Source organism: Arvicanthis niloticus, chromosome X (assembly GCF_011762505.2).
Source record: "Arvicanthis niloticus isolate mArvNil1 chromosome X, mArvNil1.pat.X, whole genome shotgun sequence".
Taxonomy (NCBI): domain Eukaryota; kingdom Metazoa; phylum Chordata; class Mammalia; order Rodentia; family Muridae; genus Arvicanthis; species Arvicanthis niloticus.
The window spans coordinates 65,457,762-65,479,484 of record NC_047679.1 but is presented as its reverse complement, the minus strand read 5'-3'; the positions used below and the strand labels follow the sequence as shown (position 1 = coordinate 65,479,484).

Genomic DNA, 21,723 nt, shown 5'->3' with positions numbered 1-21,723 from the left:
AGCCAAAGGGACTGCCTAGGTGTGATTGAAAATATTACATTAGGCTTATCATATTATTTTCTGTGAGTCCTATTTTATCACAAGGTTTTCTAAAAATTTTAAAGATCTGAAAAGAGTGTAATATTGTTGGCATTGGAGGTAAAACAGGCCATGAATCAAGAAGAAAAAATGGTTTGTAGAAGCTGAACAAGACAAAGAAACATATTCACTTTTGGACTTAGAAAAAGGAATGTAGGCTTTCTAACACCTTGATTTTGGCCGCCTTAAAACTTCTTTCTTATTTTTGACCTACAAAAATATAACATGACAAGTTTTCATTATTTGAAGCCACTGAATTTGTGATAATTTGTTATAGCAGCATTGGGAACATGTGCTGGTTAGTTTTTGTCAACTTGACACAAACTGAGAAACAATTTTGAAATTACATATATTAAATTGGCTTGTCAGTACATCTGTGGAACATTTTCTGATTAATGGTTAAAAAGAAATGTCACCTGTCGCAAGTCGCTTCTGGTCATGGTATTTCCCACAGGGAATAAAAAGCAAACTAGGACAAATTCTAATAGTGTTATCATGGTACCATACTCATTATAGAGTTACATTTTAAATTATAACAGCATTTAGGTAACATTAAATAATTTTACTGAACTGAGTAGTAGACACTTAGTATATCAGCTATAGTATTTATACTAAAAATAGGTTATTGTAAATAGACAGTACCTTTTTAATCCTTCACTATTGTTTCCTAGTCTTAAAACAATGAGATTGTAAGGTGTATAATATATAACAAAATTTATAGTTTTAACAGTGCACATATTGCACAATCTAAAGAAATGTATAAAGCAAAGCAGATAGAAAAATTTACAAAAAAGCCCTTGTAGTTTGGAGGGATGTATGACAAAGTTCAGAAAGATTTTTATAGAGACTTTAAACCACATATCCTTTCAAGATTGGAAGTGTATAAGTCAAAAATCCAACCTGATTCCTCATCTTTGATATGTATTTTTCCACATATTAAGTCTGTATGAACACACACACACCCTATACACACAAACATATATCATCTCAGAATATAATTCCATATATGAGGATGATGCTTTAACAGGAGCACAGGCTGCTCTTTCAAAGGATGTAAACTCAATTACTAGTACCCAAACTGAGGTTCACCACTATCTATAACTTCAGACCCAGGGAGTCCGATACCTTCTTTGGACCATCATGGATAGCAAGCACACACATTATACATAGACATATATGCAGGTAAAACATTCATACACATAAATAAAAAATAAATTTAATAAGAGTAATAATTCCAAGTATAAGACCATTTCTGGTTTTATTGTAATATAATATCAATGGGTTTAAGTCAGTATGCAAAACAATTCCATAATTGTCTATGAACTCTAATACTGAAAATTTGGTAAAAAAAAAAAAAAAACATTTAATTTAATTAGAAGAATGCCAATTAATCCATTCTTATCCCCTTGTACAAAGCTCAACTTGAAGTGGATAAAGGACCTTCACATAAACCCAGATACACTGAAACTAATAGAAGAGAAGTTGGGGAAGACTCTTGAATACCTAGACACAAGGGAAATGTTCCTGAACACAATACCAATGGCTTATGCTCTAAGATCAAGAATCGACAAATAGGACCTCATCAAATTGCAAAGCTTCTGTAAGGCAAAGGACACTGTCAACAAGACAGAACAGGAACCAACAGATTGGGAAAAGATCATTACCAATCTTAGATGCAATAGAAGGCTAATTTCGAATATATAAAAAAAAACTCAAGAAATTAGATGCCAGACAACAAAATAACGCCATTAAAAATGGTATACAGAGCAAAACAAAGAATTTTCAACTGAGGAAACACGAATGGGGGAGAAGCACCTTAAGAAATGCTCAACATCCTTAGTCATCAGGGAAATGCAAATCAAAACAACACTGAGATACCACCTCACCAGTCAGAATGGCTAAGATCAAAAATTCAGGTGATAGTAGATTCTGGCAAGGATGTGGAGAAAGAGGAACACTCCTTCATTGTTGAAAGCTGGTACAACCACTCTGGAAGTCAGTCTGGCAGTTCCTCAGAAAATTGGACATAGCACTACCTGAGGACCCAGCTATACCACTCCTGGGCATATACCCAGAAAATGCCCCAACATATAACAAAGACATATGCTCCACTATGTTCATAGAAGCCTTATTTATAATAGCCAGAAGCTGGAAAGAACCCAGATGCCCTTCAACAGAGGATTGGATACAAAAAATGTGGTACATTTACACAATGGAATATTACTCAGCAATTAAAAATAATGAATTCGAGAAATTCTTAGGTAAGTGGATGGAACTAGAAAATACCATCCTGAGTGAGGTAACCCAATCACAAAAGAACACACATGGTATTTACTCACTGATAAGCGGAGATTAGCCCAAAAGTTTGAAACAACAAAGATTCAACTAACAGACCACATGAAGCTCATGAAGAAGGAAGAAAAAGTGTAGATGCCTAGGTCTTTCTTAGAAGGAGTAACTAAATACCCAAGGGAGCAAATATGGAGACAAAGTGTGGGACAGAAACTGAAGGAGAGGTTGTATTGAGACTATTCCACCAGGGTATTCATCCCATGTGCAGTCACCAAAAATAGACACTGATATGGATGACAGGAAGGGGATGCTGACAGCAGCCTGATAAGGCTGTCTCCTTAGAGGTCCCCCAGAGTCTGACATACCCAGAGGCAGATACTCGCAGCTAACCATTAATCTGATCAAGGGTTCCCAATGGAGAAGTTAGAGAGTAGACTGAAGTAGCTGAAAGGGTTGGTGGCCCCATGAGGAGAGCAACAATACCAACCAGCCAGAGCGCTCCAGGGTCTAAACCACCAGCCTAGGAGCACATATGGAGGGACACATGACTCCAGCTGTATATGTAGGGGAGGATGGCCTTGTTGGGCATAGGTGGGAGAGGAGATATTTGGTCCCATGAAGGCTGAACACTGAGTGTGTGGGGAGGAATCTGAGGGTGGGGAGCGGGGAATGAGGGGTAGATGGGTGCACACCCTCATAGAAGCAGAAGGAAGGGGGATGGGATAAGGGGTTCCTGGGTGGTGGGGGGAATGGGGTAAGGGGATAAAATTTGAAATGTAAATATTATATCCAATAAAAGAAGGGAAAAAAGAAAAGCTGTTAGAACCAACATCTTTAATAAAATGTCAGCCCTCTTAAAAATTTTTTCTTGATACTAAAATTTGTTTTGAGAATTGTATATTGAAGAATAATCAGCCTTGGTGTATCTACTCATCAGGCAAGCTGAGCAGACCTGCTCAAACCTCTGAGGTCCTGGAATTCCATCTGGATGCAGTGAAGACATAGCATCAGAGGCTTATCAATTTACTCTTCCCCCCACTCCTCTTCTAATATCTCAATGCCCATAATCAGCTTGAAATCTGTATTATGCTATCAGTCTTTCATATACACTTTCACTTTATAACAGGTCAAAGTTTGTGCCATGCCCTTGCATTTACTTTAACCAAAGAATGCCAATATCTCAATTACCATCATAGTAGACTCATGAGGTACGACTTCAGTATTGCTATGCTTATAAGTGTCCATGGCTAGTTTGACCAAAGTATTCACTATTCCAACATGCTGTGCTCCATTGGGTAGTTTTAAACTCATGGCTACACAGGTAGGTTCTGTGATAATTCAGTGACTCAGAAAACTACACAAATATATGAAAGGGACAGTTAGGCAGGAGGAGGATTAACAACATGGGACACAGATAAGAAGGGATAGTCTGAGAGAAATCAGAATGAATTATACAAATATATAAATTTGTTAAAGATCAAAATTAGTCAAATTTATAAAAGAATGGTAAGAAATTTCCAAAGGTATTCTGAATGTTACAGAGGTTCTTTTGTTTTGCTTTGTTTGGTTTTCTTGTTTTGTTTTGATTTTTATTTTTGTATTTCAAATCACTTTAGAGAAATCTAATGTCATATATCAATTTACAGTTAGGAGTGTTTCCAAAAAAAACTGCCTTTATGGAACTAGAAGGTTAATTTACTCCTAAATAATGATAGTTCTATGAACAATTTCTTCTTTGCAAGTGAACACAGCCATTTTTCAGCCCTTTAACCAGTATGCCTCTATTTAGATACTTAACTGCAATGTGCTCTGGTTCATTAGGTGGCTACTGTTGTGTCTCAGTCTACTTAAAATTTCACAGCAAGTTAATCTGTTTTATTACAAATGAGAATGCAAGTGATAATGTCCTCACCATTTGCCAAATACAGGGTTAACAATATTTGCATCAAATCAATAAGGACATTTAAAAACTTGTAAATCTAAAACACCAATCATTTTTACTCATTGATGACTTCATTTTATGTGTCATTTATGACTTTTACAATCCTGTTCCTATTCATGTGTTTCATTTACAACCCATCAAAACCAGCTGTAGCTCCTGCAAAGCAGGGCATAGTTGTCCAGATTCAAAACAGCAAAGAATTTATGGAATCAGCATATTAGCAAATAATCAAATTCTTATTTGTTCTACAATTAGTAAAATTATCTTTAACCATACTTGCAATTTTAACATGTACTTATACAGTTTTATAATTAAAAATAAAAAGATGGAAATCTATTTGGCGGTTTCTCAGAAAACTGCCAATAGTCCTACCTCAGGACTCAGCTATACCACTCCTTGGCATATACCCAAAAGATGCTCCACTATCCCACAAAGACACTTGCTCCAATATGTTCATAGTAGCTTTATTTGTAACAGTCCAGAACTGAACTATGTGTCCTTTAACTGAGGAATGTATAAAGAAAATGTGGTACATCTTTACAATGGAATACTATTCAGCTCTTTAAAGCAAAAGCATCATGAGTTTTGCAGACAAATAAATTGAACATGAGAATATCATCTTGAGTGAGGTAACCCATTCCCAAAAGGACATGCATGGAATCTATTCACTTATAAGTGGATATTATCCATAAAATGCAGGATACTCACGCTACACTCCACGGACCCAAAGAAGCTAAAAAAGAAGAAAGACACAAGGGAAGATGCTTGAATCTCACTTAGAAGAAGGAATAAAATAGTAATAAAAAGGCAGATGGAGAAGGAACAGGGAGGGGTGGTATGGGGAGGGGAATTTGGGTATCCAGGATCAGGAGTAGGAAAGGACAGGATGGCAATGAAAATGAGTGGAAATCTGAAACTTATGGGAGTGAAGAGGTAAAGTGGTGAATCTCCAGGCCTAGATAAATACCTGGGAAAAGGGAGGTGTCCACGAATCAATGTGGGTAAACTTAGCTGTGACTTATAACACTGGGGATATGGAATCTGAGGAAGGATTTTGTTCCCTGAAGGGGATAGGAACTACACAGGAAGACCAACATGGTCAACTAATCTGAACCCTTGGAACTGTTTGAGTCTGAACCACCAACCAAAGAACATGCAAGAGTTAAACCTAGGCTGCCCCACATATATGTGGCAGATGTGCAGATTGGTCTTCATTTGGGTCTGGAACAACTGGAGTTTGGTCTGTCCCAAAAGCTGTTGCCTGTCTGTGGGTTATGTTCTTCTAGCTGGGCTGCCTTGTCTGGTTTCAGTGAAAAAAGGAAGTGCCTAGACTCACAGAGACTTAAAGTGCCAGGGTGAGTGGGGTATACCCAGGCCCCCCCATCTGCTCAAAGGAGGCGAGCAGGAGATAGGGTAAGGATTGCAGGAGCGGTAGACTGGGTAGGAGGCAGTGAAGGGAAGTAAACTGAATAAGTAGAAAAAGAAAGAGAGAAAGAGAGAGAGAGAGAGAGAGAGAGAGAGAGAGAGAGAGAGAGAGAGAGAGAGAGAACATCACTATGATATATAACTTACTATTTCCTTTTATTTTGAGGTATATCGCAAATGGTCAAACAAGAAATATATCATATTAAATAATTTGAAATTATATTTTTTCTTTAGACAAAGAAGGAGAACTCCTTAGAAAACTCAGTTTTTACAGAGCTTAACAGTAAAATTTTGTAATCTTTACTTTGTTAGCATTAACTTAATCATTTTATGGAGTACTTTGATAGTACTGACATGTTTGAATTAAAGATCTCTCTCATTTGGTTATATACAAGTGCACATGTTATTTTTTTCCTTTTAATGATAACTACCACATGTTTGACCCTTTCATTCTGGTATTTTATTGTATTAATTCTTTAAAACATTCAATGAAATTATATAATATATAACTTGTTGTCTTAGGCTTTTATAGCTGTGACCAGATACCATGACCAAGGCAAGTTTTATAAAGGAAAACATTTAATTGCGACTGGCTTACAGGTTCAGAGGTTCAGTCCATTATCATCAAGGTGGGAGCATGGCAGCATATAGGCTGCCATGGTACAGGAGGAGCTGAGAGTTCTACATCTTCATATGAAGGCTACTAACTGAATAGTGCTTCCAGGCAGCTAGGATGAGGGTCTTAAGTCCACACCCACTGTGACATACCTACTCCAACAAGGCCACACTTTCAAATAGTGCCACTCCCTGGTCCCAGCATACAGAAACCATCATACTTGCCTTTTCACACTTTTATTTAATTTGAATTCAACTTGCACTGTAATAACTTGTACAAATGTTAATTTATGAATGACTTCTTGAAGGATTAAATGGAATTTTAATACTTAGGTAGTTTTAAACTTTTGGAAGTTTATCTGAATGGTAGTTATTTTATTCCTGCATTTGTCTTGATATTTTTAATATGGTTAATGGGTTCTTTCTCTGTTGTCATTAGTGTTCTACAGAATCAGAACAGCTTGAAACTTGACAGATTTTAGTGTTATAAGAAAGAGGGGGAAATAAAGGCTTTTTATTGTTACTGTTGACTTAAATTATCAAGAGTTCTAATGCAGAATTTGATCTCTAGACAACTGATATCTTGAAGTAATAAAATCAGTGTACTTTTTGAATTTTCCTATGTCTAACATTCAGTATATGTTTCACAACCATAAATTCACTTTTTGATTTAACTTACATAAATGATTACATCATTTTTCATAAACTTAGAAGGAAATAGGTTAGGAATCTATTGTGGAGAAAAAATTCACTATATTGTGAATTTCCTTATTCTATAATTGGACTTACACATGTATAAGCCACATATATATATATATATATATATATATATATATATATTATGTATTTAGTAGTTTACAAGACAATAACTCTTACCACTTTACCTCCACAGGTGGATAAGTCATTTCCACTAAGAAAGAATACTTTAGATATTAGGGGATTTCGTTTGTCAGTCTTGGAGTGATAATATCAATCCCAAATTGGAAAAGACATCGTAATATGGCACATTAGAAATGATGCCAGATTTGGGGTGCAGCTGGAACATACAATCATGAAAAATGTAAAATGTTATGCACACACTAAATGTGTAACCTATGTGATGTTTAGATAAAGGGTTCTCTCACTTCTCCAGTGTGATCAACTTATCCCGGAAGAGTATGACAGATTAAGGGAATCAGCTGCAGTATCTGTTCATAGCGGGTAAATGGACTCAAGTGGCAGAATGCATATTCAGTGGAAAATGCACAGTGTCTAAATTATGCTGTAGACTTGGAACTCTGCCATCCACCCAAACAAATAAACCAACACAGACAAACAATCCTCCATTTGGATCCAATGAATTTCCCTCTCATGTCAGAAAAGATAGTAATAGCTTTGTTTTGCTATAGAACACTTAGAGTAAGATTTAAGTAGTGATTTTCAGTAAATTCAAATAATCACCAAAAACCCTGTGTTGACTAATTTTAATACCAGATGTTCACATGCTAATGCCACTGCCTTGTGACCATTTCCTATCAATTCATTAATTGCCAGCTGCTCAGCCAAACAAGAAACATAGCTAACCAGATGATATTGGTAAACAGCCAGATAACTGTTTCCTACTAAAATTCCTTAGATTTATCAGAGAAAACTATAGCACAAAGGCATTTCAAAGCTTCTGAAAATGCAGAAATAATATACAACACAACAGAGTTTTAACATTAAGTATACCTATGTAACAGTCCTGGTTTTTTTTCTTTCAGACTCTTGCCACATATAATGATATGTAACATTTGCCAGCCTAATGATCATAATGCTATTTCCAATTCAGGTTATGGTTATATTACTTATTAGCTACAAATGCTAATAGCTGAGCTGACACTAAAAGGATCTGAGCCAGAACTAAAATCTACTATGTGCTTGGCATATAGCAACATAGCCACAGTATATTCTGACAAAATAACAAGAACAGGTAAAGCAAACATTTGTTCGAAAGTATTATCATTTCCACATTTGAAGTTAAAGCTTGCATTGCTGATCATTTACATTGAAAATTATTCTCCAATTTAATAAACATTAAATTCTTAACATTAACACAAATATTTCTGACTTCCTAATAACTATGGATAGATGGAAGGCCAATGTTTACTATATGGCACATAGATGCTTAACCTCCAAGGTAAAGCCTAAATAGCCCAAATGAAAACATTCAATAATTAATTAAGGGAAATTAGAACTCACATAAACCTGTTTGATCCTTTCTGTTGGACATTTCATACATTTATATAATGAATTTTACTACTTTTAACCCATGTTCTTCTTTCGTATCACCCTTCTTCTCTCACTGAAAACCCTGCTTTCATGCCGCGTGTGTGTATGTGTGTGTGTGGGGGGTGGGTGGGTGTGGCCCATAAAATTGAACTAGTCTCTTGTCTAGGCATGGACAAGGTGATTATTTATGGGAGCAAGGTCAACTTTCAAGTGATTATGTCACTGAAGAAACTGCCAGTAGTCTACCAGGTGAAGGTGGAGATCAACATTGATATTGGTATGTGTACCTTCAGACTAGAGAGATGGCTCAAGAGTTAAGATCAGCATATACTGTTTTGTTTTGATTTGTTTTGTTTTGGTTTTTTTTTTGTTTTGTTTTGTTTTCCCCCAGAGGACTCAAGTTTGAGTATTAGCTTCTAGCTCAGAATGAATACACTGCATGTAACTCAAATTTCCAAGATATCTAGGGCCTCTGTTCTCTGTAGGCACCTGCACATATACCCACACAGACACAGATACACATAGGCACACACACACACACATACACACACACACAAAAACACACACACAATTAAAAACAAAATCTTAAATATTGTGTACTAGTGTCTAGTTACCACCTAAATAAAATTCACTTCTTCTTGGAATCAGAGCACAAGCAACCACCAAAGCAAAAGGGATCCATCCATGCAAACCAGCCTAGAGTGAGCAACCTATACCCTTATACTAACAAATGATCTCTATAAGAACATATTTAAAGGAAAATTCTGCCACAGTCTAGTTATAAATCATATTAGTCATAGCTATTATTATATGGATCATGGTTTATAAAACATAATAAATTAACATTACCTAATATATACTAAGCACTATATACAAAGCATTGATTCAAGTGTGCTTACATATTTTATATCATGTAGCATTATGTTAATGCCCAGAAGTGGGATCAAGCATCATACTCATTTCATTGGGAGATGAGACAAACTAAGTCACAAGGAGATTAACTTATTTGTCTCAAGTAAGATGGTGACAATGGGTGATAGCCAAATTCATATCTGCACAAATAGGGTCATACCATTTTCTAAGAAAACTGTTTACATTTGACTCTTATTTAACTAGCAAAGTATAATGACTAAACTTACAAATAGTATTAAAATATGCAAATCATTTTTATCTCCTATATCTGTTTCATATTATTTTCAAGTTTTAGGTAACTCCCATGGATTGAAAAGAGTCCATCCTGAAGTATAGAGGCTCTTAAGATTCAGAAAGGAAATGAAATTCCTGAAGTTCCTAAAGCAAGATGGGAAAGAGAAGTGGAGCAGCTTGAGCTTTATGAAGAGAGACAGAAATAAAGACTTGAGGGTGGAGATGAGTGGACTTCTGTGTGTAGCCATCCCTACCACCTGGGACCATGGTGAAGTCCTATCCCAGGCTGCTACTGTGGCCCATGTCTGAGCCCATGGCTATGCAGCAGCAGCGATCAATTATGATGTCCATGGCTCTTTTACCAAACATGGCAATGTCCCTGGATGAGGCTGCTTCCAGGGACTACATGGATATCTAGCAACTGTTTATGACTGGCCTCATGCCCCCCACCCCAACTTTGCTCCTTAAGACCTGCAGCAGTTTGGAGAGTTGACCCGGGGGAGTCATGAAGGCAGGGTAACTGGCCCTGTCCTACTCCAGCTGCAGCACTCAGGAAATTGGTCCCTGCATCTTGCCTTGGCAACACAGTAGTGCTGGCCCAGGGCAGTGGTAGTAGGTTAGCCAGCCCTGAGGATACAGCCAATGAGAGCTGACTCCACCACTGATTTGCCGGGAGGTGGTATGGGTGCGAGGGTGATGATGCTCTTTCTCTTACCCACTCCACCTGCGTCAATCTGTAGAACTTGCCTTGGAGTCATAATAGTTGGTCAGTTGGCTCTGTCCAAACTGCAGCATTCAAGGAGACAGGCCCTATACCTTGTCTGGGTATCCCTGTAGAGCTGGCCTTTTAGAAGGGGGCTCAGGTGAGCTGGCCTAGAGGGTAAATGCATGGGAGAGTTAGCCACCCCATTTGTCTGGCACAGAGTGATGTGGGTGCAGGGGTGATTCCTCTCTCTTCCCCTATTGCTACCTGCAGTAGCCATGAGTGCTGACCCTGGGTTTATAAAAGCAGGAGAGATAGCTCTGGCCCTCTCACTTGCTGTAGCATTCTGGAGAGAGGACCCTGCATCACACCAGGGCAATATAGTAGAGCTAGCTAGCTCTGATGGCAAAGGTTCTAGAGAGCCAGCCTGGAGCATAGCTGTCCCAGCCCCTCACAGACTATAGCACTTGGAAAAGTGGAGCCTGATCAATTAGCAGCATAGTCATGGTAAGCTAGCCCTGAAGGTATGAGAGCAGGAGAGCTGACACTGGCTCCTGTCAATGGCAGCCTTGGAAATTGTGAAAGGGACAGTCCTGCAGTTCCAAAGCTGTAGGATCTCCATGACATGGGACAACAACAGGATAACCTGGAGAAGTCCCAAATGAGGATCCAATATTGATGGTGTCACAGAAGCTGAAGAAGTCAAACTAAACTAAAGACTCATTGAAATGAACATTTGAAAGTGAAGATATGTGGACAAAGGGGCACACTGTGACATACTACAGCTATCACAATGAGATATTGTTCATGCTTTGGGTTTTGTTGTTTGCTTATGAGTTTCATTTGGGGGGCTGTTGTAAGAGCTAACGGCTAATATGAAGGGATGGGTAGATGAGCAGAACTGGAGTACATCATGTGAAACTCAACAAAGAATCAATAAATAGTTTAAAAAGCAAGAAGTTAATTGAACAGTATTTTAGGGACTGCTAAGTGATTAATGTTGTTTTTGATCCCAGTGGTGGGGCATGATCATTATTAAGTAGGAGACCATTTTGCATTACTTAGTCTTACATGTAATTTGGTTTCATAGTGTGCTATGCAATCTGAAAAAGAAAGCAACATAAAAATCTAAACTCCAGTTTTTCTGCATTTCTTGAAAGTAATTATGTCATGTCTTTTGATGAGCTGGAATTAGGGAAAAGCTTACAGAAAGGAAAACTGTGCTATTAATTTTCAATAAGAATTTATATCTACATAGCAGTTCATAAATGTGATAAGTGATAGAACAGTGCAAATTTTAAAGATTAATCTTGTGCCACATAAGTCATGTGCATATAGAAAAATTTGTTCATTTCTTTCCTTTAGAAAGATATACTGGAATTGTTCATTCAGCACATGAAACTCTTAGAAATTGTGTCGAAGGGAAAGGTTCCAGTTTGATCCACTGCAGAGTACCACACTGTCAGACCCAAGATTTCTTCAGACTGACAGCCACAGAAGGCAAGAGAATTAGCTTATTGCCTCTAGGCCCTGTGCCAAGCCAAGCAGCTTGAGCAGTCCCCACTGAGCCCATCATGATTGGACATAGGCATATGAAAGAGGCCCCAGGTAGCACCCCAGGATAAGGAAACTGGATTGCTCATGAAAAATGATTACAGATTATAGAGAGCTTAATATGATGAGACCTGCCATTCACACTGCCATACCTAATATTGTTCTTTAATGAACAATTCAAACAAGTCATAGAATCTATTCATGCTGCATTAGACCATGTTGATGTGTTTATTTAGTATGTCTTTAGTTGCTGACCTCTGGTATCAGCTAGAACATTCTTGGACCCTTTTTAAGGTTTGTCTATGTCTCCCGTGAAAAGCTTCATTACATGGAAAGTAAAATGTTGAGTGTGTAAGAGATTTGAAAAAGCATCTGGCAGAACAGTATAAGAAGCTGAAGTGTTTAAAGTTATGTATTCTGTAAGGGTGGTAAAAGGTACTTCCAGAATTCACATATGTGTTAGATTAAATGAAGGATGAATCCTTAAGAATAGCTATATTTTGTTTGATGGATATAGTACCAGATTCTTTTCTAAACAGTCATCTCTGCATTCATAAATTTGTAGAGCTCCTGTTCCTCATCAGAGCAGCTTCTTACAGTAGATGGAGGTTAATGACTCACAACTGGTCAAAGTACAGAAAATATGAGCATTTGGAGTGCTCAGACAAAACAGGACTTGCAGTTTTACAAACAGTATTTCCCAAAACTCAGGATTCATCATGGAAGTTGGGGAAGAATGACTGAAAGAGTCAGAATTTGGAGAAGACTGCTGAATAACAGTGTCTTCTAGACATGACAGGACTGTTGCTTATGGGCACAAAGCAGCTGTATTTGTCTTTATAAAACAGAGTCCATCTGACAAGGCCATCCTCTGCTACATATGTGGCTGGAGCCATGGTTCCCTCCATGTGTATTCCTTGATTGGTGATTTAGTCTTTGAGATCTCTGGGAGTTCTAGTTGGTTGATATTATTGTTCTTCCTATGGGGTTGCAAACCCCTTCAGCTCGTTCAGTCCTTTCTCAAACTCCACCACTGGGGACCCCAATGGGGACTCCGGGCTCAATACAATGGTTGGCTGTGAGCAGTCATTGGTTCTGTGAAGGCTCAATGTCCCAGTGTAGGGGAATTCAAGGGTAGGGAGGCAGGAGTGGGTGGGTGGGGGATTACCTTCATAGAAGCAAGGGAGGGGATGGAATAGGGGGCTCAAGGGGGAACTGGGAAAGGGAATAACATTTGAAATGTAAATAAAGAAAATATACTATAATTTTATTTTAAAAGTTAGAGTCTATTAAAATGCCATCATAGAGACACAAAAGTCTCTTGAAGCCTAGATATTGGGAACTAATGGCTTCTAAGGGAAGGAGAGCCAATTTCCTTTAGTGATGTGGTCTCTGCTATGTTGCTCATGCTCTAGTACATGATCCCATTCTCATGGAAATATACAAAGACTTATCAGATTCCATAGATTTATTTATTTTTAACAAAAGAGGGCATGAAATTGGAAGAGGACATGGTTGAGGAAATCTTGAAGAAGTTAGAAATGGAAGATGGATATGACAAACACACTGTATCTTAATGAATTTCTAAAACACTTAAAAATCAAATTAAAACAATCCTATTGACGAAGGAAAAAGTTGAGGCTATTGTCACAGTTGTTGGACTCATAACTGTATTAGGATGTAAATGTCTACTGCTAAAAATCAAAGCATCCTTTGGATGCAGGACATAGGTATATCAAGTTTCCCCACTGCTGGCTACTTTTCAAAGTACAAGGATGTATTTTCCATGTTGTTGTAGACTTATTGTCAATAGTCCTAATGGAAAATCCATGTGATACACTATTAAAATGTCAGACAAGATATGCCTGTTGGTATAACAATGGCAGGATATTAAAAAAAATTAGACAAAACCTTTCCAATTGGACCTATAGTCCCCTTCACAGGGTACAACCCTAATCTAGTATTATTGTAAGGTAGAGCAAAGGCTTATGAGTAGGGTAGTCATAGATCTTAGTGCAGAAATAACTGCTATTAATTGCAGGTTATATGTCTGTGAAAATTTCTTCTAGACATTTGCATTTATGTCCAAAATCTACTATTGCTGCCAGCTTCAGTCAGTTATGGGGAGCAATTACTTTCTTCAGTGATTTGTGGTACATTGCAGAGACTCATATCTACTTATACCCCTAAGAAAAAATGACTATTGCAGTGCCATGATGTTCTTATGGAAGAAAATAATCAGACATCTACATTACCCCATCTAAGGCTCACTAAACACCACAAAAGAAAGGGAAAAAAGAATTTAAGATCAAGACGAAGGAGAAGGGTATTGTGTGGTTATTTCTCCCAAATTGAAATATTCCACCTAGAGGGAGAATAGGGGCTTATAAAAACTCAGGAAGTAAAACTTACAATGCTCAGGAATCTCTTAAAATCTATAAGCTTGACAAGTCTTCGCCCTAAGGTTGCATAAGTAATAAAATTGCAAGGAAAGGAAGACCATTCAGTCAACAGAACTGCCTGCAAAGTACACAGGAAATACCAGGAATGAAGCATTTGTGATTTTTCAACCATGCTGAGTTACTTAACTAACCATACCAGTACTCTTGAAAGTAACTCCAGTAAACATACTGGTTCAGTAACTTAGAATTGTGAGGAAGCACTTCTTTGCCATGTCACAGGGGCCCTATATGTAATGAGAAGACATTTGTTCACAGATTCTCAAGAAGTATAACACACCAAGGAAAAAATATACTCATTTAAACACATTAATTTTTTCTAATCATTAAATAAATGTTCACTCTACACTGAAATTGACAATAACAAAAATAATAGTAATATATAGCAAAGACTCTCTTTTCTTACCAACCACATGGCTAACTGAAATACACAGGTTGATATGTATTTCTTTTTAACCATATATTTGTTCACTTACTTGGTATGTGTGTGTGTGTGTGTGTGTGTGTGTGTGTGTGTGTGTGTGTGTATGTGTTTAAGAGAGAGACAGAGACACAGACAGAGATGTAGTGCAGATAGAGTTCAGAGAATTGGTTCTCTTTACAGCATGAAGATCCTGGGCATTGAACTTAGATTATGAGGTTTGGCAGAAAATATTCTCTCACTGGCCAATCTCATTTGGCCTCTCACATTGATTTTTAAATAAATTTACTGTTTATTTTTGTAAGATAATTGATAGTTTTGGACTTTTCAGCTGCACTGTGGAATGTGGTTCAAGCCAATAAAAGTTACTGCAATGATAGAACTCTTACTTGTTTTTTATCACCTAATATATTAGCCCCACATAACATGTTGTTGCTGAATAATTGAAATGTGTCTAATTACAAATGAGGAATCATGAAATTCATTTTCATTAATTGATTAAAATTGAAATAACAACATGTAACAAGTACCTACTCTTGCAAGCAACGAGTTACAGGGAGTGGGGAGGGCATATGTGGGATGGGGGTGTGTGGTAGAGGAGTAACCAGGAAGTGGGATAACATGGAATGGGGGTGGGTGGAGGGGGTAACTGGGAAGTGGGATATCATTTGAGATGTAAATGAATGGAATGATTAACAATAATAATAATAATAATAAGTACAACATCTACAGCCAAACAGTAAATGGAGATTGGAGACTCTTATAGAAGAATAAAAGGAAGTTTTATGGGTCCAGAAGAAAATAAGAACTCTACAGGAAGACCAACAGAGCCAACTTACCTAGACCCTTGGGGTTCTCAGAGACTGAACCACCACCCAAAGAACATACACGGGCTGGACCTAGGTCTCCCCACACGCATGCAGCAGATGTGTAGCTTGGTCTTCATGTGGGTCCTGAAAAACTTGAGCAGGGCTATCTCAAAAGCTATTGTCTGTCTGTGGCATATGTTCTTCTAGCTGGGCTGCCCTATCTGGCCTCAGTGGTAGAGGAACTGCCTAGCCTCTCAGAGACTTGAAGTGCCAGGGTTGAGGATATACTGGGGATCCTCACCTGTGCATAGGAGAAGGGAGGGGAAATGTGGGAAGGATTTTGGGAGAAAGTGACAGGGAGGGGGCATTGAACAGGATGTAAGTGAATAATAATTATAATAATAACAATAACAACAACAATAATAATGTCATCCATGCAACTGAAGAAATCAATCAAAAACAGTAAATGTATTTTTCCTTATATGTCCAAGAACTCATCCTGAGTGAGGTAACCCAATCACAAAAGAACACACATGGTATTTACTCACTCATAAGCGGATATTAGCCCAAAAGCTTGAAATAGCCAAGATTCAACTAACAGATCACATGGAGCTCATGAAGAAGGAAGAAGAAGTGTGGATGCCTAGTTCCTACTTAGAAGAAGTTAACAAAATACCCAAGGGAACAAATATGAAGACAAAGTGTGGGACAGAAACTGAAGGAGGGGCCATCTGGAGACCATTCCACCTGGGTATACATCCCATGTGCAGTCACAAAAAATAGATGCTGATATGGATGTCAGGAAGTACATGCTGAGAGGAGCCTAATATGGCTGTCTCCTTAGAGGTCTGCCAGAGTCTGACATACCCAGAGGCAGATGCTCACAGCTAACCATTGATTTCATCAAGGGTTCTCAATGGAGAAGTTAGAGAGAAGACTGAAGGAGCTGAAAGTGTTGGTGGCCCCATGAGGAAAGCAACAATACCAACCAACCAGAGCTCCCCAGGGTCTAAACCACCAGCCTGGGAGCACATATGGAAGAACCCATGGCTCTAGTTGTATACGTAGGGGAGGAAGGCCCTGTCAGGCATAGGTGGGAGAGGAGATCTTTGGTTACATGAAGGCTGAACACTGAGGGTGGAAGGGATTTTAGGGTGGGGAGGTGGGAGTGGGGGGTAAGTGGGGGCATACCCTCATAAAAGCAGGAGGAGGGGGATGTGATAAGGGGTTCCTGGGTGATGGGAGGAATGGGGTAAAGGGGATAAAATCTGAAATGTAAATATAATATCCAATAAAAAAGAAAATAATAAAAAAACTATGGTTTTCCTCTTTTGGGGGGAAGAAAACAACATTTTAACACTGTGGTAGAAATATTTACATAATTTGAAAAACATGGTTCAAATCTAATTCTGTCCATCTTATTTTTAATATTGAGGTCATTTTGTGTTAAAGAGCTAGGCATAAATTAAACTGATAATCAAACTGCTTATTACTTTTTTGAAGATTTCCCAAACTTTTAGTTTGTTATGTTTCCTGGCACTTTGAATACAAATGGATAAGTAAACAGGTTGGAAAATTTATTTTTGTTTAGCTTAACGAACATTCAGGAATTTGACATAGAGGTGTTTGCAAAAGCTTTCATATTATTTGGAAGGCTTTAATACAAATGTGTTCTGTTGAAACCTACTCCTCCTGGGTCAATGTTAAATTTTGTGATTTTATGATTTAGTTGTTTACTAGTAGGGGCATGGAATCAGTCTTGGTGAGAATATTTGTGTGTTACAGAAATTAAGATATGTATTTCAGTAGAATTGATTTTTTGGTTTGTTGTTGTTTTTCTTGTTCTGCTGCTGCTGTTGCTGGTGGTGGTGGTGGCGGTGGTGATGGTGGTGGTGATGTTGAGAGTTGATTTCCAGGAACATTATTGGATAATGGCTCAAATAAGGGAGCTAGAAAACTAAACTTGTAAATTACTGATAGTAATCTGAGGTTTTTTGATTTGTATATAATATTCAACATAATTTGACTAAGTTTGTAGGACATTTATATAAATACACTAAATGGCATGCTCATCTGAATCTATAAGCATTCAAACAACCAAACATACAGTGTAAAAATATGAAAGTAATACATATACTCTAGAAAGACACAGCCACAATTGTTGGCATCCCATAACTTTCAATGGTCTCTTTTTGAGACTGTAAAATAATCACATTATTGTTCCCTTACCTGTTATCCTTTCATCCTCCCCAGTCCCCCTACTGCTATCAAGTTCATAGCTTCCTTTCTCATTAATTTCTATTCAACACATATACATATTCATTTTAAGGAATTTCAAAATTGGAGACAAACAAAATTTTCTAGTAAAATTGTAAGCATAGAGTTGGCAACAAACTTTAAATGAGTATATGAACTTTGCAAATATTTTATGAATTTTAGTAAAATTAAGAATACCGCATTTTGTAACTTATCCTAATCCAGTATTTTTGTATCAAATTTTGATATTTATTTGTGTTTTAAATTGATTATGTGAAAGATTGGGAAGAAGGATCACAGTAGCCAGAAGGATCAAGGACATGACAATAACAGTGGCCACAGGTTCAACTAATCAGTGCTCACAGTGGCTCACAGAGACAGAGCCAACAGGAGCCTGTATGGGTTTGTACTAGGTCATCTGCATATATGTTATAGTTATATAGCTTAGTGTTTTGGCAGGACTGCTAATAGTGAGAGAAGGGGCTGTCTCTGAATATTTTGCCTGCTTTGGGGAAATTTTTCCTCCTACTAGGTTGCCTTGTCCAGCCTATTTCTGTATTTCTGTATAAAAATACTAAAATCTGTGATAATATAGTTTTGAAGAAATAATTAGTTTAATTCAGACATTCTATAAAACAATGAACAACAGTTATTTAAATATATTGTGTTAATCTATCAAAAGTTATTTTATGACTGTAAATAAAGAAATGTGACCTTGAACTCAGAGATCCACCTGCCTCTGCCTCCCAATGCTGAGAACAAAGGCACACACCAACACTGCCAAGCTCCCAAAGGTAGTATGAATCTGAATGTGGGTGCTGGGACCTCAACCTAGGCCCTTTACACCTCTGCAAGAGTTACAAGTGCTGTAAACCACGGAGTCTATTCATTTTTAAGCAATGTCTTTGGACAATTTGTTCACAAAAGTGATTGTAATTCTTAGTTAAATTCGTGTGAAAATATTCAAACAAGTAGGATATTTTTACATGACCACTGAAATATATGAGACTATATTAAAAAAAATCACTTTTCCAGTCCATCAACTCTAATACATTTTCTGATATCAGAAAACATTTTCTCCTAGCTTGACAGACTAGAATAATTGGACATCATTCACTATAGATCTGGCTGTGTCTACCCTGCCAATGCTAGGGTTATAGAACTGTATGAAAATGGCTAGCTTTTTATATAGTGTTAGCAATCTGAACTCAGGTCTTTATGGTTGGGTGATAGTGCCTCAGTGACTGACCAATTTCCCTAGCTATGCTTTACTGGTTTTAACAAATATTTTGTTCATATTATCTCTAGTTAGTCAAGTAGAATAGAAAATTACTGTGATATTCATTTTACAATTAAAATACATTCAAGAGAGAGACTTATATTTCAGACGGTTTAATCAATCGGTGGCAAACTAGAACTGGGACCAAAGCCGGTCTGAGTATAAATACTGTACAGTAAAGACTACCTTACAATTTTCATTTCAAAAAGGTGCACAATGTTGCATCACATCATCTCACAAATGGGAGTGTGTTTTACATAACAGTTCTCCCTGTGATTAGTTTGGCTGTACATCCTATATACAGGGCACTTGATTTCAAGACACAAGATTTGAGTAAAAAGGAGATCTGTGGCAGTAGAAAGACAACAAACCCGAACAATAACAAAGCCTAGCAGGCCTAGTCAGAAACCAGACATAAAAATACTGCATAATAATAGAGTCAATTATCTATGTGTTAGTACTGAAGATTTAGTGGTACTGCTGATATTTATCAAAGTTTGTATGCAATTAATACCCTCGTCTTCTTCCAAATAGTGATTCCTACCTTTATAACAGAAGCACCAGCTCTGGAGAGTGGACTGTGAATCTGGGCTGCAGCAGCCATGTTGGCAATAGTATTGAGATGATTCATCTGATTCATTGCCATGGCAACTGATGCAGGAGGTAAGCTGACTGGAAGTAGGGGATGAGGCATCATCATAAATGGGAGATCCAGACCTAAAAGAGACAGTACATATTAAAATATTTACATAATGGCACAAGGAAGATTTTCTAAAGCATTCTTGTCCATTATTATAGCATTTTAGATTTTTTTATTGCACAATAGCAACATTTTGGGCCATCAATACTATCAATAGAATCTTTTGATATTCACATAGTTTCTGGTGTGTTACTTTCTTTAACAGATTTAAATAGGTGAGTGAGTCAGGCAGAATACAGATTGCCTGAGTTTCAAATTATTAAAGAAAATATGTCAATAAAAGAAATGCTTATAACTCCAATTTTATATCTTTGTTAATAAAAAAATAAGTATCATGCTAAAGTACTAACCTTATTTCCATCATAATAGCAAATGTCAATATTGTTTATATTGCCAGTAATTCAATGCCTTTTTTTGCAATTTGAAATAATTTTCAAGTGTTTTAGATATCTTAAGGAATAACTCTAAACTCTTATGCATTCTACTTGTGATAGTCACAGACATGTCATTAGGTAAAATGCTGCAAACTAAAATAAGTGTCTACTTACTACTTATTAAGTTGTCTGAATTTAGAAGTGTCTTTGAAGAAATGCAAGATGAAGTTAGACTAACAGGTGAACATTAGCATTTTAAAATGTATTTTTAATTTTTCTTCTATAGTATTTCGGACATAATGTTTTTAAACATATGATCTAAAACAGCATTGCCTACTTTACAATTTATAATGTTTTATGAAAATGTTATAGACAGCACTCATATTGATCCTACCTATAGTAACATAATATCAGTCTATTTTCCTGTCTGGCATTCTTTCAGAGAGTTTCAGGAATATTTTCAGCTGACACTGATGTCCAATTTATCAAACCAGTAATAGAAGTAATACTATCACTCAACCACATGATATAGGTAACACTTGTCTCCCACTCTGTGAATGTGTATATTTGACATAAAAATTTAAAATGAAATCCAACTTAGATAGAGGCTGAGAAGAAGAAGTAGTTTATTTGAGATGTGACTTCTGGATTTGATTGTGATGGTTAATTTAAAGCTGTTGAGAAGTGCAATGAGAACATAAGATAATAAAACACAAGTCCGGATTGTATGGTCTTGCAACACTTGTGACCATTGCAGTTTTAAAGACTTCATAAATAATAAACACACCTGTCCCTAATGTTTGTGTGGCAGACAGCTATGAAATGCAGACATGAGAGATGCCCCAGGGCTAAAAGAAGCGTAGACATTTAAATAATACATCAAAGTCAAGAAAGGGAATGTTTTGTACTTTTTATGACTATGTGTTAAATAAGATATATTAAGGGTCCCTATCCATATTATAGCATTCAACATTTAAGTGCATTTCAGAAACAATTTACGACATCAATGTACTAGCTATCAAATGTTTCTCTTGGGATTATTAAGTTATCACCAGCAAAGACTAACATTGACTTCAGATGGAATACTTCACTAAATTGCATTTAGTTTTTTTTTCCCAGAGGAATAGCAAAAATAAGTTTTAATTTCAATTGATGAGTTTTTCTAATACATTTGTGTGTAATCTATAACAATCTACTGGAAGTTATTGTTTCTGAAATTCCTTTTTAAGCATTTATAAATTGATATATGAACATATTTGTATAATTATGGGTAAAAAAGTGACATTATAATGATGTATTGAATGTGGCCAACAAACACACATAATCATCTTCTCCTCATATTTATAATTCTGAGGAATATTGTTCTAAGTGAAATAAACTAAACACATAAAGGTTACACAATCTCTCATGTATGTGAAAA

General features: G+C 36.9%; 1 protein-coding gene across 2 annotated transcripts in view; it reads right to left on the bottom strand.

The window, feature by feature from the left end:
- Nucleotides 1-21,723, bottom strand: part of Dach2 (dachshund family transcription factor 2) — a 464,497-nt gene that overhangs the window by 79,770 nt on the left and 363,004 nt on the right. For both annotated transcript variants that reach the window (XM_076918144.1, XM_076918145.1), the window contains exon 6: nucleotides 19,774-19,946. In XM_076918144.1, coding sequence (XP_076774259.1) covers nucleotides 19,774-19,946 — 173 coding nt within the window. The remainder of the gene's footprint in view (nucleotides 1-19,773; nucleotides 19,947-21,723) is intronic.